Genomic DNA, 24,542 nt, shown 5'->3' with positions numbered 1-24,542 from the left:
TTTAACAAAAAAAAAGAGTATATCCTTGATGATAATTGTAGAAACTAGAGAAAGATTTGGGAGAAAACTCTTTATTATTTGTAAGTCAAACCAAAATTTGATAACTATTATATTATTACTGTCAATATAATAGTTTTTAAAAAATGTTTCATGCTTTCTTTTTATATATATACTTTGTCATATTGATTATTTACGCGAAATAAACTCTTATTACTATTCGACAATTATCAATACTTTATCAAAAAAATGACAATTACATATCAATAATTAGCTTATGTTTGTCTAGTATTGCAACTACAAAAAGATGAAATTCATATGAATCATCTAAAGAGAGAAATGAGGCCACGTGGATGGCATAAGGTCCACGGGTCCGATAGAGCTAGCCCTAGCTATAAGATCAAAATATACACAACCACTCTATATATAATGTGTACTATTTATGTATATTTTGTGTGTATCTTTCGCCTAAGGCCCTAATCCTATAATAGCTTTTGAAAGCTATAGACCAACCGAAGAGAGGTAAAGGAGAAGAAGAAATCTACTGCCTGTGTTCCTAAAAATTTGATGTCTTAGAGTTTACACATATATTAAAAAACAATCATGATTTAATCATTTAATAATTTTTTCTTTTTATTAAATATTTTTAATAATGTATGAACCAATAGTAATCTAAAACAGTTAATTATTTGTAATCATTACGCCTTGAAATCTACGATTTGTTAATATCAATTAATAAAAAATAAAATAAAAAACTAGAAAATCAATCTTTGTGGAACAAACCTAAAACACTAAAACATCAAACTTTCAGGAACTAATAAATTTTAAAAAGAAAAAAAAAGAGAGAGAGACATGACTTCTAAATCTTGTTTTAGCTTTACGAACTTCAACCTCATGGGACCAGTAAGGAATCTTTAGTTGTTTTTAAGTTTTTTTCTTTTTCACTTTTTAACTTTTCTTAATTGAGAAATCTACTCAATCTATCGGGGTCGGGTTACTTTTATCAATATGTACAATGATTTTCTTTCTGTGTTTGTGTCCAAGCCTTACAATCAATGGAACCAATAACGGACCTTTTTTTCTATAATTATGTCCCTAACCATATCTGGAATCGTGTCTATAAGATTTAATTTTTTTTAGATACATCTAGTACAAATAATACAAAATATGACATCGAAGATTCTACACACTTGTTACAAAAAAAAAAAAATAGTAATAAAATATATATCAAGTTTAAAAATACATAATTAATTTGCTTACCACCAACCAACAGAATGACAGACGAATCTTAAGCACACAAGGAAACACAATAAACTAAACACTACAATAATAACTTTCTTACACGATTATGACATAACCGTGTCCTGATCCAACTGAATCCCTCCGAAAAATAATTAATGTTATAAATAAATTGGCGACTAAAGTGTTACTACTAAACTAGGTTATCTTATACGACGATCATGGAGAAAAAATGAGTCAAAGATCTTAAAAATTAAGCATATTCCTTAGCTGAAACTAATAAAGATACCATTGCGAAAAGTTTGTCCACAAAAAAATAAAAATAACGATGAGTAATTTACAAGCTTCATTCATCGATATGAAAAATCTCAATCTAGACGTTTCGGGTTATTGACTACGTGGACTCAGTAGACTTGCCATTGACGCCTCTTCATGACTTCATCAATGACCAATAGCCTTCTCCCTCGACACATTCATGTGTGCAGCAGCAGAAAGAAATATCCTCTACACACTAGGAAAATATTCCACGTTGCAAAGTGGGCCTAAGACAGGTGGATCAGGCCCAATGACTTCAACGTCGCTTCTATGATAAAGACAAAACAACATACACATAAGCTTGAATTATTAGCATTAATGATTAGTATAAATATCATAAATAATACTCCCTCCGTTTCACAAAAAGTGTCGTTTTAATCTTTTTTCACAAAGAGTGTCGTTTTGTGTTTTCAATGCAGTTTTAAAGACTAATTCTCTTTTTTATCTCTACTATTTTAGCTTATTAATTAGTGAGGGGGTATTATTTAGTGTATTAATAAAGGGTAAAAATGAAATTTGTTTACTTTTCTTAATTTGTGTAAAAAAATGATAGAATGACACTCTTTGTAAAATAGAGGGAGTAATAATTCTCAAAAGCTACTCTCTAGTATGTTTATATATAAACTGTTTTTGTTTGTTTTGGACCTGATTGTTACCCGTGTAGTGTAGACCAATGTGTCCTTGATAGAGACTCTCAAGAACGCATACCGACTAGTCCTTGCGTGTTTCTAAATGCACAAAGCCTCTATATAATTACAAGTTTACAACTAGATCTTTAATAATCAATATATAGTGTACCACTTTGGTGTATTAAAAGATTGGATATGCGCAACACACAAAAGACTTTTGGCCCTTTTTGAAACATTTGGGTCGGGCCGGGTAATAAAGTGTTAGGCCCATTTAGAATTCGTTTCCTCTCTCCATGTACATGTTTTTACTGGGTCAACTTTTCTTTCACCGAGAAATATCAATTCGTCACCTTTTTTTTGATTTGGGGAATGTGACAAATCAATCTGGGTTGTCTGATTATTTTCTATGACTTTCTTCTCTGTCTGATTCGTTTGTTTCGGCGATTCAACTCTTCTTCAACGCCCTGGGTCACGCACGACATTGGATTGATGTTATTTCTCACGCAGGAGAGGCGATTCATTGTCTTCTTGTCCCGTTGACCTGTTTCGATCTAAGATGGTGATTATGCAGCACTTGCTTCTTAATTAGGGCATTTAAATCCGCTTTGTCCAAAACAGAGACCTTCCAGGTGATTTTGAAAGTATTATTGAATGGACTTGAGAATGGATAATGTCATTGGGGGCAAGTTTAAACTTGGTCGCAAGATCGGCGGTGGCTCTTTTGGAGAGCTTTTTCTTGGTAAAAATTGCTTCTTTTTTATCATTTCTCTGTGATCTGTTCTTTTTAGTTTGTATTCAATTTTGTGTGATTACCTTTTTTTTTTCCTTATGTGAATTAAATCTGTTCTTGCATATATTTTTTCAGCCGTAAGTCTGCAAACCGGAGAGGAAGTAGCTGTTAAGCTGGTATTATTCGAATCTTGTCTTCTTTCTCATCAATAACATGTGATTTAAGATTCAGGGGACGAGTCAAAATTGAATTTTTACGCTTTGTTTTGTATTGAAAGGAACTGCCTCTTGAAATTCAATAGTCTTTGTTACTTGTAATAGCCATACCGGATTAGTTATATCAATCTTTGGCTTCATTCTTTTTTGAGTAAAACATGCTACATTGCATCAATATCAGTTAATGTATCTTCCATAGCTTCTTAATTATCGAAAAACTTGTATTTTTATTGAGGATTTTAGTTGCTGGGGAAATTCGACTACCAATTATGTCTAATGTTCTGTAAAACTTTGAAGGAGCCTGCGAAAACTAAGCATCCTCAACTTCATTATGAGTCGAAGATATACATGCTTCTACAAGGAGGAAGTAAGTTTACAACTTTGAGATGAGTTCTCTGGTCGAAATATGTAGCTGTTATCATTGTGCAAAATGGTCGTTGAACCCTGCTCTTCTGATATCGAATTTCCGGGATTTTTAATTTGTTCTATGTGGTGAAGGTGGCATCCCCAGTCTCAAGTGGTTTGGGGTTCAGGGAGACTACAATGCGATGGTCATTGATCTACTCGGGCCCAGTTTGGAGGACTTGTTCAACTATTGTAATAGGAGGCTTACTTTGAAAGCAGTTTTGATGCTTGCAGATCAACTGGTGAGTATTCTCAAGTGCTGCTTTCACTTTTTCAAGGTAGAATAAATAATGTTAGAAGTTCGGGAGTTCCACCTAAAATGTTTGTTGATCATTGTAGATTAGCAGAGTTGAATATATGCATTCAAGGGGATTTCTTCACCGTGACATAAAACCTGACAATTTCTTGATGGGACTTGGTCGCAAAGCAAACCAGGTGCTTGATTTTATATACTTTCTGTTGGTGGATTGTTTCCCACAGAGAACGTTATGTTGGATTCCATCTTCTTTTTTTTTTCTTTCACTGTTGCTATGATACTATGGTTATGAACATGAGTTCCTTCTTTTGCTTTCTATCCATCAAATATTTGTTCATTTAGATTTCCTACAGTGTAAGAAACAGAATTTCTTAGCTGAAAATGGATACTGAAATTATGTTCTGAATAATGTGTATCTAGGTGTACATCATTGATTTTGGGCTTGCAAAGAAGTATAGGGATCTCCAAACACATAGGCACATCCCCTATAGGTGATCTATGGTGCTTTCATGTGCATCTTTGTCTACTTCTTTCATTTTGTTTTTACTTAAATTCTTACAAATACTCATGTTGTTTTCATTACAGAGAAAACAAGAATCTTACGGGCACAGCTCGGTATGCTAGTGTCAACACTCACCTTGGAGTTGGTAAGCGATACATAGAACCACTTGAGATCTGCTCCAAAATCGTATATCCAATTCCTAAAATGTGTACATGTTTGCATCTGTTGGCAGAGCAAAGTAGGAGGGATGATCTGGAGTCTCTTGGTTATGTGCTCATGTATTTCCTGAGAGGAAGGTTGTGCATACAGAATCTTTTTTTTCTGACTAAATCTTTGGGCGTGCTTGTTCTGTTCTAATTTTTCTGGGATTTTCGGGTTCAGCCTACCGTGGCAGGGACTAAAAGCTGGCACAAAGAAGCAGAAGTATGACAGAATTAGCGAGAAGAAAGTATCAACTCCTATAGAGGTATGGTAAAGACACAATATGGCTTAGATACCCTTGACTGGAGCTAGATCAGCTATCTCATTGTGACATAAGTCAAGGGTTAATTGTTCTACCATACTTGTAACAGGTCTTGTGCAAGTCATATCCACCCGAATTCGTATCATACTTTCAATACTGCAGATCTTTGCGATTTGAAGACAAACCAGACTACTCATATCTAAAGAGACTTTTCAGAGACTTGTTTATCCGTGAAGGTTTGCAATTTCAGAAGCTAGACTTTTACTTTTACTAGTTACTGTGAAATAGCAAAGCAATTCATTTAAGTAGAAATATTACTTTTCTAGATATTGAAATCTTTCTTGATATATCTATAAATGTTTGACTCTTTTGATATCAAATGGATTCGCGGTATCAGGTTATCAGTTTGACTATGTATTCGACTGGACTGCATTGAAACACCCTCAGAGTAGTGCCAGATCCCATTCCAGCACCCATGAAAGGGTGAGTATACATGTCTATAGATTTCTCTATCAAGTATCGAGTGTCCATACTCACTTTGGTTTCGTATTAATCTCTTCTTCAGCATCGTACCGGTAAACCAGGGATGGCTGCGGGACCGTCTGCTGAAAAACCTGAAAGGATTTCAGGTAATCTTTTACTTTTTTTGAAAGTTAAGAAACATATAACTCTGCTCAGCTAAACGGTGGTCAGTTCTGATTTTGTGATCCTGTATGTCTTACAGTAGGGAACATCCGCGATAAATTCTCAGGTGCAGTCGAAGCGTTCGCGAGAAGGAATGTTAGAGGACCCAGTCCCCATCAAAACCATACCAGACATCGAACTCTTGACGAAATTCCTTCAATGAAACCTGCTGTGGTAAAAAATCATCATCATCTAAGTTTTTGGATCAAAAGTTTTATAAATGATTACAGTATAGAATGTGCACGAATTGATTCAACACTTTTCAAGAAATAAGTCTCAAGTCTTGCTCGTTCTTGATATGTCATTTTCTTTGATTGATCAGAATATGGTATCTGAGAAAGGAAGAAACACTTCCAGATACGGCAGTGCTTCAAGGAGAGCGGTAGCCTCAGGAAGTAGGCCAAGCTCATCTGGTGAACAAAGAGAGAGCCGGGACTCGAGCCGTGTGGCCTCAAGCGGTAGCGGTATCCGACCATCAGTCTTTCAGAGAACTCAAGCAGCAGCTGCTGTGAGTGGATATGAATCAAAGACAGCCTCTGCCTTTAACCGCGACAGAGTAGCTGCATCGAGGACAGCACGTGACGAGGCTCTTAGAAGCTTCGAGCTTCTTTCGATCCGCAAATGAAGCCTTCATCAATGGGCTCTTTGCTGTAAATTGGATTCTTCTTTACATATGTTGTTTGGTCCTTCGTTTCCACGAAACTCCCAATTTTTCATGTATTGTCATCATCTTCTCTGGATTTTGTATCAAATTTTTACACACTTTCTTATTGTAATCATGACAACTTGTTGAGCTTAATTCAATGTTACTGTTTCAGTTTTGAGTTAAACTAATTATATTATTATTATTATGAATTTATATACGACGTCGTTGTAAAGTGTATAACGTGTATGCCAATAATCGTCGTTTGAAACCGTCAAGTTTAACGGCAGCCTCCGACGGTGACCTTGTCGTGACGCAGGGCCTTTTCCTCGCTCCAAGATTTAAATTCTCTGAATTTCGATTGACCAATAGAGAGGACGAAGCACGAAGTTTGATTTAGCATTCTGGTTCATGATGTTGAATCCGACAAGGTACATAATTGATTGCTTAAAGGTTATGTTTTTGCCGGACAATGTTTAGATGGTGTTGTCCTGAGTCTGGTACTTTCCTTTAAATGGAGTTTTGTTTGTTGGAGAAACTTGACTTTTAGGCTTCTAGCTACATAAAAGAAAGAAAAGATGTTTAAGGGTCAATTTTGATTGTTGTTAGTTGTTTTGATGAATTTGTACAGGGAGGATAGTCTATAATAGGTTTGCTTTGAATCTGGATTGACCCAGAAAGAAAAAAGAAAAGTGAAGCTTTGAATGATTTGTTGTGGATTTATGTGGAAATCCGGAGGTGAAGATTTGCAAGGTTTCTATCCAGTTAGATCAGAATGTGTAGCAGATGTTCCCAGGACTCGATTTAAATCAAGGGTTTGTCCTTTTTTTTAGACCATCTATGTTCTTGATCAATCAAATTTGTTTCAAAGTTTGAATCTTTCATTTGTGGGATATTATGATCAGGCTGGTAAAACTCTAAGTGCTAGAAAATGGCACGCTGCGTTTACTGAAGATGGACATTTGGATATGGAAAGAGTTCTTCGCCGTATACAGCGAGGGGTAAGTCTTATTTTGGTATCTTATCTCTTTTTTGTTCTTATGACCTTGTTGTTCACTTGAGTTCAATTTCAGGGAATTCATCCCTCAATCAAAGGAGAGGTTTGGGAGTTTTTGTTAGGAGGTTACGATCCGGACAGCACGTTTGAAGAGCGGAACAAGTTGAGGAATCACAGAAGGTACTTACTAAATGCTTACTGGTTCTGTAGATCCTTTCGAGTAATGTTTTCCGCTCTTGACATTGCACTTCATATTGCTGCACTTATTATCTAAGGGAGCAGTATTATGGTTGGAAAGAAGAATGTCGGAATATGGTTCCTCTTGTTGGTAGCGGCAAGTTTGTCACGATGGCAGTTGTTGCGGAAGATGGGCAGCCATTAGAAGAATCCTCAGTAGAGAATCAAGGATGGCTTGTGAAAACCGCTATAACCGACAAGCGTGTGCTCCAGTGGATGCTTGTCTTGAGTCAAATCGGTATTGTTACCTACTCAATAAGTTTATGTTCTCTAGCATTCTGTATAAGTGTCAGAATTCAGATTTCAAAAATATGTCAAGTGCTCTTAAAGAACTGCTAATAAGGTGAAATTTTGTTGCAGGTCTCGATGTGGTTAGAACGGATCGGTATCTCTGCTTTTATGAGAGTGAAAGTAATCAAGCAAGACTATGGGATATTCTTTCCATCTATACATGGTTAAATCCTGATATTGGCTATGTTCAAGGTAAGTCCGCCTTGGTGTTAATACTAAATATTCAGGAGAACATGTAAAAGAATAGGAATTAATCATCCATTTTGTATAGGAATGAATGACATATGTTCCCCGATGATAATCCTACTTGAAGATGAAGCCGACGCTTTCTGGTGCTTTGAGCGTGCAATGCGAAGACTAGTAAAGATCTTAAGCTTCTGTCTTGTTCTGTGTCATCTCTGGGTTTGTTACTGTTTTCATGGTTTTTAGTTTTCTTGAATTTCAGAGAGAAAATTTCAGGACAACAGCAACATCAATGGGCGTCCAGACTCAGCTGGGTATGCTCTCACAGGTCATTAAAACCGTTGATCCTCGGCTACATCAGCATCTTGGTACTCCTTCCTTTTGCCTTTCCATTGAGCTTCGTTTTCTCTTGCATTTCTCATGGCTGTTTAAGACGTTATATTCTGTTTCCCACAACAGAGGATCTCGACGGTGGAGAGTATCTGTTTGCTATACGAATGTTGATGGTATTGTTCAGGAGAGAGTTCTCCTTCCTTGATGCTTTGTACCTTTGGGAGGTAACAAGATTCTGTTTACAAAAACTCATCCGCATTTCTTGATGTCATAAGCTGATTCTAGGGATGTGAAATTGATTTTCATTCACCTGAGAGAACCCAATTCATGTTCTTTCAGGGTTTAGAGTGTCATGATTTGAGCTGATAATAAGACTGTGAGATAGAATTTTGTTTCAGCTGATGTGGGCTATGGAATATAATCCAAACAAGTTTGCATCATACGAAGAACCACAGAACATAAACAACTCCTCAGGACAGGATCCGAGGTTACTGAAGCAGTATGGAAAGTTTGAGAGAAAATATATAAAGAATGGCCAGAACGAGCAACACAACACGCTTGCTGTTTTTGTTGTAGCAAGCGTTCTTGAAACAAAGAACAAACGTCTCTTGAAGGAAGCAAAAGGCCTAGATGACGTTGTTCAGGTCTCTCTTTGGAAAAAAACTTTCTAAGAAATTTAACTCTTCTCTGGTTTTATGGCGATTTAGTTGTGTTTGTTTTCTTCGGTTGGTTGCAGATATTGGGCGGTATTGCAGGTAATTTGGACGCGAGAAAAGCGTGTAAGGAAGCGTTGAAGATTCATGAAAAATTCCTGAAAAAGGTGACTGACTACTTGTTTTGATCATGTTCTTCTTTTTCTGCTTCTCCTTACTAATGGATATGTTGAATGGTCTTGCAGGCTAATAATAGGCAATGACATTGCTTAACCTCTGACCGTCCGTTTTCTTCCGGTTTTGTTTAACCGATATCATATGATCTTGGCCTGAAAATGGGTCGATGAGAATACTCTGATTCTTTTGTTCTTTCATTTCTGTCTGTTCCTGTATGTATCTTACAAATTCGTTTGTTGATACTGTGTGCTAGAGAAATTACACATGCGTGCCGTTATTGTTTAAACGATGGAAGTTCATGTTTTTTTGGTGTCTGTTTTTTTTTATTGTATTTGTGTCGTCTTTTGTTGAAGAGACACATACGGAATCAAGTCACACAAATCAAAATAATTTGAAGCACCAAAACAGTAGATAGTGTTTTTAAGACAAATAACGCGAAATAGAATAATTTTTCAACATCATACAAGATATAACAATTAAACCCATACAAAAAAATAGAAAATATATTTTAACAAAACCAATCTCCTCCCTTCTTTTTTTCTTTCCCTTTTTTAATTTTTTGTTTGTTTGTAGTTATTCATTTGATGGCATTCTTTTTTCTATACTACTCTGCCTTTTATTGTTTTCTGAAGTATTAAAAAAAGTCTAAACCATTGAGTTAACGAAAAAATCTAAACAATCTTTGTTTTTTCTCCTCGTTTCTTCCCCTTCGCTATTTTGCCTTCTTCAATAACATTTTTCTTGTTTTTAAATCTTTCTTTCTTAAATTTTTAGTAAAACTAAAATTTTCTTAATTTCTTCATTGATGAACCCTTTTTCGTTTTTTCATCAGGAAAATCGTAGACCTTTTTAGATAAAGTTGCTATAGTTTGTTTTCTATATATTTCTTTACATGTTTATCGATAAATTTCTGATACAAGAACCTGCAAAAAACATGCATGATCATGAAAGTTTCAAGATGAACATTTGTTATTTTCTCAAGAAAACTATGGATTCTTGAGCTAAATATATGGTTCTCCTATTCATTTTTTCATCATCCCTTTAATTTTGAAGAGTTTTATGGTCACAAAATTTTGTAAATATAAAGGTCATTTTTGTAGTTTTTTTACTGGTTTATTAAGCTACGAAATTTGGATATTTTCAATATATGCTCGTTCGTTGATCTTTTGCTCCTTTCATCGTTCATTCGTTTTGTACAAATAAAACAAAAACTAGGATAAAGATTTGGTTTCCACAAAGAGAAGAGATCTATGCAACTCGCAATGTCAAGTACCAAGATGAAAAGCCTCTTGAAAGGCCTCCGATACATATCTCAAGTTTTTGGTGAGTTTTTTAAAATTCTTCTCTCATTCTATATCATTTCAATATTTTAGAACTCAATGATGACTATAATATGTTTGAGTGTTAAAACTATGAGACAAATACATTGAAGCTAGCATATTAATATTCAATAAAAGTACAACATTTTTTATGGGTTTACATTCAAAATGATACATAGAATAGAGAAGAGATGGCTTTATTTTCATTGTAGTGTTATCCCGTGAAAGTCTATATTCTGCGGAGACTAGATAGAACCAATGTAATTCCTTGTAGATGAATGGACATTAAAGTTTTTGACAATGTTTAATTTTTGTATTAAGCAATAGAAAGTGAAAAGGAACAAGAGATGCAAATCGGAAATCCAACGGACGTAAAGCATGTTGCCCACATTGGTTGGGATGGACCTTCAGATAATGCCACTGCACCTAGCTGGGTACTACTACTCTCTTCTTAATCCTATCTTTCATTACAAACATAATTAAAATTTCAGCATTTTCAAATTTAACATTATATTTTATAATCTTTGGAAGATGAACGATTTCAAGAGTTCTCCTGGAATGGAATCAACAACTCAATTATTTGGAGAAGACGATTCCTCAGTGAAATGTCAATCAGAGTTTGGTGGTCGGTCCAGAGATTTACCAAAACTACCAAAATCCACGAGAAAATCATCATCTGAGAAAGGTTCTCCGACAAAAGAAAAATCAGACAAGACCAAACGTCGAACTTCAAACAAAGGCACTTCATCGTCTAGGAGAACCAAAGACGAAGATTCTACCTCATCGTCTAGGAGAACTAAAGACGAAGACTCTTCTTGGTCTCAACATAGTGTTGGATTACCAGAGATTCCAAAGAAATCAAAGAGGAAGAAATCTAAAGAAGGTGGTAATGGAGGGTCTTCAAGATCGTCTCGAATATCAGAAGCTGATAAAATGTCGGATTATATGTCAGATACTGGCTCCGTTAGATCTATACCTCAATTCGAAGACGACAGAAATGGGTTTTGATTTTCATTTTCGTAATTAAAAAAAACACAAGAGACTTTTAAGTTTTGTAATAGTAAAGAAATGTTGTAAAAATTGTTGAAGATAATCTAATCAGAAGTAATTTCATTCATTACCAGAAGAAACTAATAATTACAACCAAAAATTAAAACTTTACCCTCTAATCGAAAAGGTCAAAAGCATAATAAATGTTAAAACTTTTCCTCTAATCTGTTCTTTGTTCTTCTTACTCACTGTGTTATTAAAATGTAAAGAGCTAATAAAGCCGCCGGGAAGCAAATCAACGGTAAAAGTAAAACCTTTCTCGCCGATGAAAACAGAGCTCGTCCGGCGAGATGATGATCGGAATTCTTGACTTGGAGATTAGGGTTCCCGCTCAATTTGAGTTTTTTCCCGATTCTATCTCTGAAACAGTCGGAGAATGGAGCTTTTCCGGTGAGATTGTTGTTCTCCAGATTGATTTCACGAGCAAAGTCCAGAAAACCAAACTCCTCCGGGATATGTCCGTCGAGATTGTTGTTGTCAAGCGCTAAAAAGCAGAGATTTTTAAGACTCGAACCCATTGAAGTTGGGATATTTCCTTCAAGACCCATCCTAGAGAATCCAATTCCCGAAATACCCTCGAGATTCTTCCAAATCTCCGGTATACGACCACCGAGCTTGTTCCCACTCAGAAAAAGCTCTCTCAATCTGGGCATCTCCGCTAGAAACCGAGGAACGCCGAAATTTCCGAAACGGTTGTAACTCAAGTCCAAAAATTCGAGCTTTTTCAATTTCCCGACGCCGGAAGGAATCTCTCCGGTGAACTCATTGAAGCTGAGATCTAGCTTGAGAAGCTCTGTTAAGTCTCCGATGGAATCAGGGGCATTTCCGTTGAGAAAATTATGGCTAAAGTCTAGAACTTTTAGATTTTTCAGACTAGACGTTGCGTTCGCCGGAAAACCACCGCTCAAGCTGTTTCTAGAGAGCGTAATCTCTTCTATACTAACCAAATCTCCGATTTGACCCGGAATCGACCCGTGAAACCCGTTTCCAGTAAGAACCAATCTTCTCAGCTTTGTGAAATTACCGATCATGGCTCCGATCTCGCCGAAGAGAGACGGGTTCTCGATAAACACCAACTCTTCAAGAACAGAACCGAAATCCTCCGGGACTGTTTCCGGCAAGGGGACACGAGCTCCGGTGAAGCATTTGTAGAAGAAAAGCTTACGAAGGTGTTTGAATGCAGTAAAGAGGAGAGGATCAAGCGTAGCATTTAAAGAGCAGGGAGGGTTTTGAGTGTAATCCGAGAGGTAGCCTAAATGGAACTCGGTGACGTGAACAGACGTCGCGACGCCGTTTTGAGAAGCGTAGAGGTAATCGCAAACGACGCCGTCTGGTGGTGAAGCGCAGAGGTCGTCGGGGAAGATGGTTCGCCATGAGATGGCTGAGTTGACTGAGTCAAGAACTCGGTAAACCGCTTCTTGCTCCGACGGGTCTAGAGCGAGTTGAGGTGAAGCGTCGTCGTCGTCGTCGTTTTGCTGGCTGGTGATGAGTGTAGCAGTAAAGAGAAAGAGGAGGAGGAGAAGAAAGAGGTTGGTACGTGAAGACGCCATGAAAGCAGAGAGAAAGCAAAAAGCTTGCAGCTTTTTTTTTTGCTTGGATTGTTTGGTTTTGGGTTTGTTGCTAACGAGCGATACGTACCTTTTTATGGGTTCATGCTCGTCATGTCCTTTTTCGATGAAAATACATAATTACCCCTGCTTGCAAAACCGAGTGATATTTAATGAAGCTTTATATTTTTATTAAAAAAAGTGAAAGAATTTGAATTTTTTTTCAAGGGGTAAAAGCATCAGCATTTACTAATTCATGTACTTTTGTATTATTTACTATTCACATTCCTATAATTTTTCAATTAAAAAATAGATTTGTGGTTAAAAAAAATGGAAGGGGTAAGATAGTAATAAAGTTGAAATGGTACAAAGCTTCACGTTCCGTGGGTAAAAAACTTCAAAGGGTGAAGGAAAAAGCAAGTTGGGACTTGGGACCATACCGGACGATATTTGCAGAGAGAAGACGACACCATTTTGATTTTTAATGCACATTGACTAAAAAGCCACCCTTTAAAACCTCTTTTTGCTTCTTTTTTTACTTGATTGGCAAATTCCAAAGATACCATTTCCATTTTTTCATTCCATAAATCCAAATTCAAAAACGTCTAATAAAATACATTATGAACTTCAAATGTGACTACTAATTTTAAATGCAAAAAGAAGGAATTTATGGGACATATAAGCTCCACAAAATGTCATCTTTTATTTTATTGCTACTTCACTTTTTTTTGGGATAAAAAAATTATAATCTCATCAATACGTTTTAGTCAAAATAAAAGAAAAGACAAAAGAAAAAAAGAAATGGAACAAAAGCTGAATTGTAGTAACAGGGACAGAGGAGAGGAGAGGGGGCAAACGGCGGAGGAACCGACAAGGACGCCCCGTAGCCGCCGAAGGGAACAGTGTTTGTGTCGTACGAAAGCGACGGCTTAAGAAGTCTTCCAATATATAGTTGACACATGTCAATCTCTTACCGGAAACGGCACAGGTCTCACGCATGCCATTTCTATTTCCGGTTCCTGCCCTCCATTGTCCCCACTGTGCCAGTGTTTCAGACCCTTCATTTATTTTTGTTTTTACTTATCTAGTATTCTTTTTTTGCTGTCGCTGTTTAAATTCTTTGTACGACAAAAATGTACAATGCCTTTTGCAGTTGTTCTTGGTCCTCGTTGTTTTCCTATAAGTAATCAAACCAAATTAATGATTTCTTTTATTTCGGAAATTATGTAACGTTCTTCGAATCAGAACATTTGATAAATGGGTCGATATAATTTATTCAAAAAAAAGATATGGGCCGAAATATATCACGCAGGCCCATTATGATAATATTAGAAGCCGACCTCGTCTCCCCTCTAAAACCCTAATTGTTTTGTAAATTATGTGCTCGTCTCTATTTATATTTCTGATTTGAGATTTGTGAAGTTATTCCTACTTTTTTTTACTTTTTTTTCAGCTACGTAGACGCTTAATTACTCATGGGGTCTCCTGAGTTTGTTGGTATGGATGCAGATACAGAGACGCTTCATCTACCCTTACTTTCCGATGACGATGAGGATACGGTTTGGTTTCTTCTCTCTTTGTTTTACTCTTATTATTAGATGCCCGTTTCTTGATCAAGTGGATTCTTTATGTCTTGGGAGACTCAATGAGTTCTTTAATTTTCTTTAGGTTACCTGCAAAACATATCTTTCGTCACTAGTTCTTGAGATAGTACTCATGAGGTCTTTGCTTGGAAGTTTAGTAAAACAGAAATTAGTGGATAATTCCTAACCCTATAGGCTCAACTGTAACGAATATATGTTTCAACAAACAAACAAAAAATTGCAGGAGTGGGAGAATACTTACGACGCAGAAGACTTAAGGAAACGACTCAAGGTACTGATCCAGATGGATAGAATGATTACCATAAGTATGATTGCATATACATTGCACCGATGTTGTACTGCATCTTTTTCGGAGTGAAGCTACCAGTTCCATTCTATTACACAGGTGGCGTCTTTGGTTACCCTCTGTCGAATGTGGTGATTGTGTTTTTAATGGTCGGCTTTGCTTACACCTTCTTCGACTGGTGGAGGACTAGACAGGTGGAAGATTAGACCTTCTTTTCCTTTCTTTTTTTCCCATGTGTTTTTTGGTTTTAATTTTCAGATTTTAGTTTTTTTTTTTTGTTGAGAAAATCTATAACTTGTATTAGCTTTGTGTTTTCAAATAAAATAGGAAACCTAAGCCACAGAAACTAGTTTCCCTATATATTTTTTATGAAAACTAAAATTCCAAAATTCTAATTATATATTACTTCAATTCTCTAAGAAGTTGGAAATAGCTTACATGGTCACCTTTGTTTACACCGCGTTATACTGGTGGACGACTAATTATTTATTAATTATTAGGCTTTGAACGATGATAGCTTTTTGTTGTGTTTTTGATATTAAAAAAATGTGTTCACTAAACTCTTATACCATGCTTGGAAGTTTAGCCATGGCCTAGTTGTATTGGATCTGGGGCAAGATTTAATAACTTTTTAAAAAAAAATTTATTTAAATGCTATAAGTATATAGTCTTCCTTCTTCTTTTTTAGTGTTAAGGATAGCTAATCGGTATGAAAGTGATTCAGTTTAATTATTGTTGTATAGTTTTTTTTGGGTGATACGTGAAGTTCATTACCAATATATTATTTACACAAAAATGATGTAGAAACGACAGGTAACAAAATAGCTCGATGGACCTGATTTTAAGTTAAAGCAATATGAATATACACTTTTTTTTGCCGCAAAAGTTTAAGCAATATACACAGAAAACCAAATCTTAACAACAACAATATACACTGTCACAGTACTTCTTTGGGAATGGTTGAGTATCTTGAGGTTACCAAAACATTTATACCCTTCTACGAAAAGATATACTCCGTTCGTTTCGTTTTAGTTGTACTTTAAAGTTTTTTCACACAAATTAAGAAAATCATTAAATTTTCTGTTTTATCCTTTATTAATATATTTTATAAAAAATTTCATTGGCTAAAATGTTTTGTAGGGATAAAATTAAAATTTTCACCAAACATTTGCATCAAAAACCTAAAACGATAACTAATATAAAACAAAATTTAAGTCTTAACACGACAACTAAACTAAAACGGATGGGGTACTATTTTAAACTTTTTTTCTTTGGAATGGTTGAGTATCTTGGGAGGAATTGGTTTCTCATACTAGTAGTTAAAAGTAACCATACAAATGTCTTAATGTTTTTTTTTTTTAATAAATCTTAGCTAAGAACTGATTGTGGCAAAAAAAAAAAAACGTCAAAAGATAAGAGAACTGAAAGAGAAAATTAGAGGATACCATTCAAATTTCTAAACAATATCTTAGTCAAACAGAAATTGTTGGGATTTTCTTTAAAAAAAAAAAACTAAATATTTCATATAAAAAAAGAAATAAATCGAAAGTAAGCCTTTTTAATGTTGGGACTAAAGACAAAATATGCTAAAAGAAGATATAAAATAAACAAATTCCTTTCGAGAGAGGTAGTGAAAAAAACTTTTGGAGATGTCAAATTCTTACTCAAAGACAAAGATCTACTAATCTTACATCGACTAATCTTTATAACATCGTAGTCGTACAAATCTTAAAGTAGTGGGACCCGCCAGCAGAAACAAAACTCAAAACAAGGAAGAAGACTTGTCTGAATCTTCAATAAGCTCACGGATTTCTCCTCAAAATCCTGATCCAATCATTAGTCCAATTCTCCAACTAGTTGGTAATAGACAAATAACATGGAAGAAGATAGAAGAAGAAACAGAGGACATCCTCTGTTGAGATCCATGAAGAGAGAAGACGGCTACAACCATGGCTTCTCACCGTCTCAGATTCAATCTCTCGCCGTCATCTGTCAAACTCTCCTCCCTCCGGAGACCACGGCAGAGCAGCAAGCTCTGAATTCCTTTAACGTAGCCTCCTCTACTCAACCACCATTCACTGAAGAGGTTGTTTCCCTCTCTCTCAATATATATAGATATATATCCTTTGTTTCTAGATTTGAATCAAGATCTTGCTCCGATTTAGGAATAGTATTATATAGATAATGAAGTTGGTCATGTTATTTATTTGGAATCCTCTAGGTGGCGGAGATGATAGTGAAAAACGGACGATCAGAAGCAGTCAAGGTTTTGAAAATCATATTAATAATTTTGTCATTCAGATTTGGAACTTTGTTGCTTTGTGGGTCTCTCTGTCTTGATAAGAGTTGGCCTTTTGTTCTTAAATTCTCTCAACTTCCATTGGATAAAAGAGAAGAGATCTTGAGGAAATGGTCGAGACAAAGTGGATTCCTTCTTCCATTTCGAATCACTTTCTTCCTTGCAAAATTCTATACCCTCTTCTACTTCTTTTCCCAGGTATAATTAACACAAACATTTCAAGTTTATTTTAGTAACTGTGAATAATGATTATTAGTAATGTGTTTGTTTGTTTCTTTGTTCACAGACGGATGAGAATCTGAAGAATCCTGCATTGGAAACTATAGGGTATTGCCTCGATGGGATAGAAACAAGTAGCAACAAGAAGAGTGAAGCAGATAAGAGACGGCGACCTCTTGAGACAGGGATCATTGAGACTACGCATGAGAGTGACGTAACCATCACACAATCTCTAATTGGAAAAGGTGTTCATGTTGCGAGAGACGATGGTGACAATGTGCATAGGATCAGATGCGATGCGGTTGTTGTAGGCTCAGGAAGCGGAGGAGGTGTTGCAGCTGCAAACCTAGCTAAAGCTGGATTCAAAGTCTTGGTTCTTGAGAAAGGAAATTACTTTGCACCTCAGGATTATTCGGGTCTAGAAGGTCCTTCTATGCTTGAGTTATACGAAAAAAGCGGGCTTTTGACGACGGTTGATGGGAAATTTATGCTCTTGGCGGGTTCGACTGTTGGAGGAGGTACCGCGGTTAACTGGTCCGCATCTATAAGGACGCCGGATCATGTTTTGCAGGAATGGTCTGAAGGGAGTAAGATCAAGTTTTTCGGTAGCCAAGAATACCAGTCTGCAATGGATGAAGTTATGACAAGGATCGGTGTCACGGAAAGATGTGTCAAAGACGGGTTTCAGAACCAGGTTCTGCGGAAAGGGTGCGAGAGACTCGGTTTGCAGGTAGAGTCAGTTCCAAGGAACTCACCGGAGGATCATTATTGCGGCTTGTGCGGGTACGGATGTAGAGCTGGTGCCAAGAACGGGACAGACCGAACCTGGCTGGTTGATGCTGTAGAGAATGGTGCAGTGATCCTAACAGGGATCAAAGCTGAGAGATTTGTATTAGTAGACAACACTAGCAGTAGCAATGAGAGAAAGAAACGATGTGTGGGAGTGATTGCGAGTTCTGTTGGAGGAAAGATTGGGAAGAAGTTTATTATCGAAGCTCGAATGACGGCTTCATCCGCTGGATCGCTGTTAACACCGCCTCTGATGCTTTCGAGTGGTCTAAAGAACCCGAATATCGGGAGGAACTTAAAGCTGCACCCGGTTCTGATGACATGGGGATACTTCCCGGAGAAAGATTCTGAGTTCTCCGGGAAAATGTACGAGGGAGGGATCATCACGTCCGTCCATCACATGAATGATGCTGAATCAGGATGCAGAGCAATACTGGAGAATCCACTGATAGGACCAGCTTCGTATGCGGGGTTGAGCCCGTGGGTTTCAGGAGCAGACCTTAAGGAGCGGATGATTAAGTACGGAAGAACAGCTCATGTGTTTGCTCTGGTTCGGGACATCGGGTCAGGTGAGGTTATGAAGGAAAGCGAAGTTACATACAGGACAACCAAGAAAGATAGAGAGAATCTGAGGGCAGGTCTTCGACAAGCTTTGCGGGTTTCGGTTGCAGCAGGCGCAGTTGAAGTCGGGACATATAGGAGTGATGGACAGAGAATGAAGTGTGAGGGAATTACTAAAGAAGCCATGGAAGAGTTTCTAGACGAAGTTGATGCGGTTGGCGGGGTTAGCACAAAAGGAGAGTATTGGACGACATACTTCTCGGCTCACCAGATGGGTAGTTGTAGGATGGGAGCCACCGCGGAGGAAGGTGCGTTGGATGAGATTGGTGAGAGCTGGGAAGCAGAGGGATTGTTTGTCTGTGATGGAAGTGTATTGCCTTCAGCTGTTGGGGTAAACCCAATGATCACCATTCAGTCTACCGCTTACTGCATTTCCTCAAAGATAGTTGACTCGCTCCAAAGCAAAAGAAAAGTATAGAGAAGTAAAAAGAAAGAACTCAAACCATCCCATTAGTATTCATGTCGAAATAAATAATTTTTTCCTTGTAAGACAGATTTTGTTATGAATCATGGAATAGTACTTCAGCATTATCTTGACCACAATAAAGATGTAAGCAAATGATATATGCACCAAGATTCAAGAATGTTGAGCTGATTAAAGAAAGAGAAAGCTCAATTCCAACATAATAGTTTGTAGAGTCTGAACTCTGAAGGATCAAAATATGAATCAAACAGTCGCAACATTGTCAGGAAACTTTTTTTTACTGTTCCCTTTATATCCTTAGTGACAACAAAATAATCAAAACGAAAAAATGTGAAGTTTACTATGTTTCTTAAAATTTTGTCGTCAAAATGTAAAGTTAATATTTACGGAAGATTACGTGACTACACTTAACTTTTATGAAAAAGTAAAGTATATAGGAATTTCCTTATTAACATATAAACTGGAGCTGTCTATAAATACAATCGTCTAAACGAAGAAGATCGAAACATAAACAAAAGTTACTAAACAAAAAATCGTTGTGTTGCAAAGAACAAGATGAGTAGTGCTACTTCCTATGCCATAGCCGGCATCATTATCTTCTTCGTCATACTCTCGGCTGTTTTGTCGTGCTGGTTTAGAGAGATTCGAAAATATCTTAGAGACAAGTACGACTGTTGTAGCTGCCTGTGAATACTTCGGTCCATCGATTAAGGTAATCAACAATTTTTCCTTTGAAAAGTAGTTAATAATTGGGAATATTTTTGATGACTAAATAGTTTTTTGTGTGTGTGTGTGGATAGGAACGATGATTTTGGAGATGCAAAATTATATTTTGTTGAATTTGTTTTGTTTGTTTTAATATGACTACTAATTGTTCAAGGGTTCTTTATTTATATGCTATGGATTATTGAATTATTAGATTATCCTTCAATAGTTTTATTATACATCTATCGTGGTGTATTGTTTGTGTTTGGCGATTTTAAATACACAACAGTTGTCCAAAAAAAAAGGGTTATAACAAACAAACACTAAAAAAAAAGATTATGCACGATCTCGTAGATAATTCCACAATATATCTATGATAATATGCAAAAACTCTTTTACAAGTTTTAAGAAAAGCAAAAAATCAACTTAAAACACTTTAAATTAGTTAATAACACTTGCCAACCCTAAATGCACAACAAACGCATGGCCGAAACCGAAACGAAACACACAACACAAACCCTGCTCGGGTCCGTCGTCGGAAAATAGAAAGCCAAGCAAAAACGGCAGGACTCGGTGGAGAGATCTCTGACTAGCGGCAGATAAGTCAATGGGATCACTTCGCCGTAGTACGAGCAACCGCCACCGGAAGAAGGGTACGGCGGTGAAGATGACTAGGACGCCTTCATCTCTACCGCCTCCTCCGCCTCTTCCGCCTATCAATGCAATCGTGGGAGGGACGGGGAAGTCGAAGAAGAGAAGGGGAGGAGTCTGTCTATGGACGAGGTTTGATCGGACTGGATTCATGGAAGTGGTTGGATGTGACAAGAGCACCATCATCGAACGTTCTTCTGTTTCGGCTAAGGATTTAAGAACTGGTTTCTCTCACTCTTCTAAAATTCTAGGTAGACACACGTTTATGTCTTTTAGCTGACTAGTTTTCACAACGGATAATAACAAACCCATGTTTTGCTATGACGCAGCCAGAGAGAAAGCTATTGTCCTGAATTTAGAGGTCATAAAGGCGGTAATTACTTCAGAAGAAGTTATGTTGTTGGATTCTCTCCGTCCTGAAGTTCTTACACTCACTAACCGACTAAAGCATCACTTTCCTCGGAAGGATGGTCCTGAAATTGCTCCTTCTCTTGGTGATCAAGAAGGTGGAGAAGAGGGCTTGGAGAATAAGCTTCCTTTTGAATTTCAGGTACTAGAGATTGCACTCGAGGTCGTCTGCTCATTTGTTGATAGCAATGTGGTAGACCTTGAGACACAAGCTTGGTCTATTCTTGATGAACTAACCAAGAAGGTCACCAATGAGAATCTTAAAGACCTACGAAGTTTAAAAAGTAGTCTCACCATCTTGCTAGCCCGTGTACAAAAGGTAAAATGTTATTACCTTTTCCCATGATACTCTAATGCTGTGTGATGGATGGATACATAAAAGCTATTGTGTACATTATTCAGGTGAGAGATGAAATCGAACATTTCTTAGATGACAAGGAAGACATGGAAGACTTACACTTAACAAGGAAATGTATTCAAAACCAACAAACCGAGGCACCATCAAATAGCATTGTCCCCCAATCAAAAGAAAGAAGCGCCAGTATGGTGACGGAGGAAGATGACGTTGATGATTTGGAGATGTTGCTTGAGGCATACTTCATGCAACTAGAGGGAATGCAGAACAAAATTCTTATGGTAAGTAGTATAAGTACTATAGGGGTAGTTCAATTACTTCTAATTTCGTTTAACCTAATTTGGAAATTTTTTTGAATTGCAGATGAAGGAGCACATTGATGGCGCAGAAGCATACGTGAAGATACTACAGAATAGTAGACGTAACGGACTGTTCCACCTAATGATGGTGGTGAATATAGCCAATTATGCAATAACAGCAGGGACAGTGGTGGTCAACTTGTTCGGTATGAACATACAAATTGGATTGTATAGCACACCTGACATCTTTGGTTACGTGGTGTGGGCTGTTGTTGCGCTTTGCATTGTGCTTTTCATGGTCACCCTTGGTTACGCCAAGCGTAAGAAGCTGCTTGACTGATCAGAGACTAAACACATTAGGTTTAGTCTTTATAAGATTAGGTTTGTGGAATTCTTTTCTTGTTTTAATTTGCTTTTTCTTATCGTCAAACAATTTTGCTAATATTGAATTATTGATTTCCAATAAAAGGAGCTGGCTTTTTAATATTTACCCTTGAAGATTTGTTCTCCAGGTAAGTATGATATATACCATCACTTACGAATTAACGTTGTAGGGAAGCAGTAAGAACAGAAAGATTGACGAGTAAAAATCATTACTTGGGAACCAACTTTATATTTGCATAGAACATACAAAAATGCTACAATCTGTGTTTGAAGTTTTTGTAACTCTTTTCCTAGACTGACCTTTGAGTGAAACTACTCTCTGTTCCCGCTGCAAACTAACAGTACGGGGTTACGTTAGCCTTGTCGACCCACAAAGGTCTCTTCGCTTTATAGTAGAAATGCGCAATCATATGAACCAATTCATCCGCTGTGCGAAACTCTGCATCAAGTTCAATACAGTATGATAATCCATATCTCATATGTATTGCAAAAAATGAAAACAAAGTTAGCAGCATAGCTTATCACCTTTCTCCCTATACAGAATCCGGTTTCCGCGTAAGAAGAGAATCTGTGGGCATTCCTTAGCTTTAAGAGCATATGCCAAATCTGTCTCGATGTTCAGGTCAATCTTAACCGCCTGTTTCATCAAACATGGTGATTCTATTACAAAGAGTAGCTACGTCTATAAAGAGTTATATACTTCTATCAACAACATGGAATCACATCATGAAAGAGACGATGAGACACAGAGTAATGCACAAGTTTTAAACATAAACTGCACACTAGAGAAGGAAGGGGTTTTACATACCCGTGGAGGTAATCGATCATTTGCATCCCAATAAACTTTGATAGCTTTCTCAAGCTCCTTCAATGTCTTCCAGTTATCACTAGCCCTATAAAACGCCCAGCAATTCAAATGATGATTCCAACAGTAGTAGATTTTGGTCACTCTAAGAACTTCAAACTAAAAAAACCAAAGTTTCAGCTTTTGTCCTCATTGCAATTGAATCTAACTCAAATGGCTCTCTCAACTTAGTCTAGAAAATGTTGTAAAGGAAAAAAAAGCAAAGCTTTCATAGTTTTACTACCTCTCTCCTATGCACACCAAGTGTTTGTGATAATTCGTCAACGAAATAACAAAGCTTGTACCTTTTGTATCGCTCGAATACAAGGACAAGGAGTGGACTAGGATGAAAAGCAAAGCTTTCCCATTCCAAACAATTGATCTCCTTGACCCAACTATCATCAATCTCACCTTCCCAATCAATCTCAGTCCCATCTTCTCCAACCACGTTTTTGATTGGATGTGTATCGAAATACTCTGAAGCTTTGATTCCCCATCCAACGTCTGTATCTACTGGCCAATATGGATCTTCCTCTTCCACCACCATCTCTTCTTCTTCTTCTTCTTCCTCTTCATCAACGCCTCTGTCTTTGATGAAATTCGCCTTCTCTTTGTTCTCAAAAACCTCCGGATTCTGCTCTCTTATAGTGGAGAAAGTTTTCTCGAGGGAGCTTCTCACGAAATCTTCCACAGCGTCCGCTTCGCTCCGCCGCCCGCGCTTTGGTTTACGCGGGACCTTTGTCGGAAACTTGTCATTGTTCTCGGTTTCAGCAATCGGCGTGACTACTTCCTTCTTTTGGCGACGGGACCGAGTATGATTTTTGGATCCAGGTTCGTCGGGTACGGAATCAGACGAAACAGCGGCTAGGCATACCGGAGATTTCCCGCTCCGGGATGATATACTCGACGGAAAAACCGATAGTGGACTGCGATGCACATCGGAGAAGCTCGAATTCAAGCCGGTGAGAAGCATGGAAGATCTTGGCGCAGAGCAAGCAACAGTGAAGAAACTCATTTCTCTCTTTTTCTCAAATTCAAAACGAAATTCGCAGAAACAATTTGGTAACTGACTTTTTTATTTCATAATCCCGATTTGGATTATTTCGGTTTGTGTTACTATCCTTGATTTGGATCGGTTATATTCTCCAATAGTTGGTTAAGTTCATAGAGTGGAAACGGTGTCGTTTCATTGTATTCATATAACTCGTCTGGATCCGATAAGTTGAGGTATTAAAAAAATTACTGAAAAAAATGAATATTTTTGGCAAGAATTGTAAGTTTGCTATTTTTGTTTTAGCATTTTTCCCTTTGTTTATGTGATCACAATATCCATAATATGATCACAAATTAGATACATTGATAAGATCCTAAAATGTATAGTTTACTTATTTTCTGACCTCAAAATGTAAAACTCACCGTTAACACACATACACTGGTGTTTATTTATAATTTTTCTGCAAAAAAAAGAAGCAGACACGGTTCTAAAATCTAATAATTTGTTGACGATATGGAGAAGATTGTTTTGGGATGCATTGTGTTTGTCTTGGTGCTCTGCGTCGTGTTCTTTTGTCGTCTCTTAGGTTACCTTTGGGAAAATTGTTGTGAAGCACCTAATAACGATGATGGATTAGTTCGAGGTACATCAGTTGTCTAAATTTTTTGTTTCGAGCTAATATAGAATTATTTTTCTACAAATTAAAGTGATTTTTCGATTCTATTTTTAATATTTTAGTATCATGACAGTCTCGGAGACACAAACGTATGGACCGCCTCAGGTGACGACGGAGGA

The 24,542-nt window shown here is 37.1% G+C and overlaps 7 protein-coding genes and 1 long non-coding RNA gene across 12 annotated transcripts; 5 read left to right on the top strand and 3 right to left on the bottom strand.

Annotated features, from left to right (window-relative positions):
• The first annotated feature begins 2,235 nt into the window (after positions 1 to 2,235).
• Positions 2,236 to 6,269, top strand: LOC9305566 (casein kinase 1-like protein 6). The gene is made up of 14 exons (XM_021018728.1): positions 2,236 to 2,919; positions 3,046 to 3,086; positions 3,423 to 3,492; positions 3,624 to 3,772; positions 3,870 to 3,965; positions 4,207 to 4,277; positions 4,372 to 4,433; positions 4,521 to 4,584; positions 4,670 to 4,754; positions 4,861 to 4,987; positions 5,149 to 5,234; positions 5,317 to 5,380; positions 5,476 to 5,609; positions 5,758 to 6,269. The coding sequence occupies exons 1-14, from the start codon at positions 2,832 to 2,834 to the stop codon at positions 6,058 to 6,060; spliced, it is 1,440 nt and encodes a 479-aa protein (XP_020874387.1). The 5' UTR covers positions 2,236 to 2,831; the 3' UTR covers positions 6,061 to 6,269.
• A 95-nt stretch (positions 6,270 to 6,364) lies between these two features.
• Positions 6,365 to 9,274, top strand: LOC9305565 (TBC1 domain family member 15). 4 transcript variants are annotated; one of them, XM_002869448.2, is made up of 12 exons: positions 6,366 to 6,509; positions 6,710 to 6,893; positions 6,984 to 7,079; positions 7,152 to 7,255; positions 7,351 to 7,550; positions 7,673 to 7,795; positions 7,875 to 7,963; positions 8,049 to 8,154; positions 8,246 to 8,343; positions 8,518 to 8,763; positions 8,856 to 8,939; positions 9,018 to 9,274. In XM_002869448.2, exons 2-12 carry the CDS (start codon positions 6,783 to 6,785, stop codon positions 9,033 to 9,035), a joined length of 1,275 nt encoding a protein of 424 aa, XP_002869494.1. In that variant the 5' UTR covers positions 6,366 to 6,509; positions 6,710 to 6,782; the 3' UTR covers positions 9,036 to 9,274. The 4 variants fall into 4 exon arrangements, with proteins under 4 accessions (XP_020874388.1, XP_020874389.1, XP_002869494.1 ...); XM_021018729.1 differs by lacking the exons at positions 8,856 to 8,939; positions 9,018 to 9,274 and having other exon boundaries at positions 6,365 to 6,509; positions 8,505 to 8,630; XM_021018730.1 differs by lacking the exons at positions 8,856 to 8,939; positions 9,018 to 9,274 and having other exon boundaries at positions 6,365 to 6,509; positions 8,459 to 8,598.
• A 245-nt stretch (positions 9,275 to 9,519) lies between these two features.
• LOC9303517 (CRIB domain-containing protein RIC7) lies at positions 9,520 to 11,398 on the top strand. Of its 2 annotated transcripts, none has more exons than XM_021019871.1 (3): positions 9,520 to 10,272; positions 10,596 to 10,702; positions 10,800 to 11,398. In XM_021019871.1, exons 1-3 carry the CDS (start codon positions 10,200 to 10,202, stop codon positions 11,274 to 11,276), a joined length of 657 nt encoding a protein of 218 aa, XP_020875530.1. In that variant the 5' UTR covers positions 9,520 to 10,199; the 3' UTR covers positions 11,277 to 11,398. The 2 variants fall into 2 exon arrangements, with proteins under 2 accessions (XP_020875530.1, XP_020875529.1); XM_021019870.1 differs by having other exon boundaries at positions 9,521 to 10,272; positions 10,590 to 10,702.
• LOC9305564 (piriformospora indica-insensitive protein 2) lies at positions 11,364 to 13,033 on the bottom strand. The gene has a single exon (XM_002867398.2). The coding sequence runs from the start codon at positions 12,866 to 12,868 to the stop codon at positions 11,504 to 11,506; it is 1,365 nt and encodes a 454-aa protein (XP_002867444.1). The 5' UTR covers positions 12,869 to 13,033; the 3' UTR covers positions 11,364 to 11,503.
• Positions 13,034 to 14,097: 1,064 nt separating this feature from the next.
• LOC110226929 lies at positions 14,098 to 14,801 on the bottom strand. The gene is made up of 2 exons (XR_002330817.1): positions 14,711 to 14,801; positions 14,098 to 14,538 (listed from the first exon to the last, which is right to left on the bottom strand). It is a non-coding gene; the product is annotated as an uncharacterized LOC110226929 (long non-coding RNA).
• Positions 14,802 to 16,443: 1,642 nt separating this feature from the next.
• On the top strand, positions 16,444 to 19,257 carry LOC9305563 (long-chain-alcohol oxidase FAO4B). Its single transcript, XM_002869446.2, has 3 exons — positions 16,444 to 16,841; positions 16,977 to 17,252; positions 17,341 to 19,257. Exons 1-3 carry the CDS (start codon positions 16,632 to 16,634, stop codon positions 19,099 to 19,101), a joined length of 2,247 nt encoding a protein of 748 aa, XP_002869492.1. The 5' UTR covers positions 16,444 to 16,631; the 3' UTR covers positions 19,102 to 19,257.
• A 919-nt stretch (positions 19,258 to 20,176) lies between these two features.
• LOC9303516 (magnesium transporter MRS2-6, mitochondrial) lies at positions 20,177 to 22,011 on the top strand. Its single transcript, XM_002869445.2, has 4 exons — positions 20,177 to 20,714; positions 20,793 to 21,190; positions 21,274 to 21,507; positions 21,590 to 22,011. The coding sequence occupies exons 1-4, from the start codon at positions 20,420 to 20,422 to the stop codon at positions 21,863 to 21,865; spliced, it is 1,203 nt and encodes a 400-aa protein (XP_002869491.1). The 5' UTR covers positions 20,177 to 20,419; the 3' UTR covers positions 21,866 to 22,011.
• A 90-nt stretch (positions 22,012 to 22,101) lies between these two features.
• On the bottom strand, positions 22,102 to 23,948 carry LOC9305562 (thioredoxin-like fold domain-containing protein MRL7, chloroplastic). The gene is made up of 4 exons (XM_021019632.1): positions 23,059 to 23,948; positions 22,718 to 22,802; positions 22,435 to 22,546; positions 22,102 to 22,348 (listed from the first exon to the last, which is right to left on the bottom strand). Exons 1-4 carry the CDS (start codon positions 23,766 to 23,768, stop codon positions 22,245 to 22,247), a joined length of 1,011 nt encoding a protein of 336 aa, XP_020875291.1. The 5' UTR covers positions 23,769 to 23,948; the 3' UTR covers positions 22,102 to 22,244.
• Positions 23,949 to 24,542: the final 594 nt, after the last annotated feature.

The sequence above is a fragment of the Arabidopsis lyrata genome, assembly GCF_000004255.2.
Source record: "Arabidopsis lyrata subsp. lyrata unplaced genomic scaffold ARALYscaffold_7, whole genome shotgun sequence".
NCBI classification, from domain to species: domain Eukaryota; kingdom Viridiplantae; phylum Streptophyta; class Magnoliopsida; order Brassicales; family Brassicaceae; genus Arabidopsis; species Arabidopsis lyrata.
The sequence above is the reverse complement of the archived record's forward strand: the minus strand, read 5'-3'. Positions and strand labels throughout refer to the sequence as shown.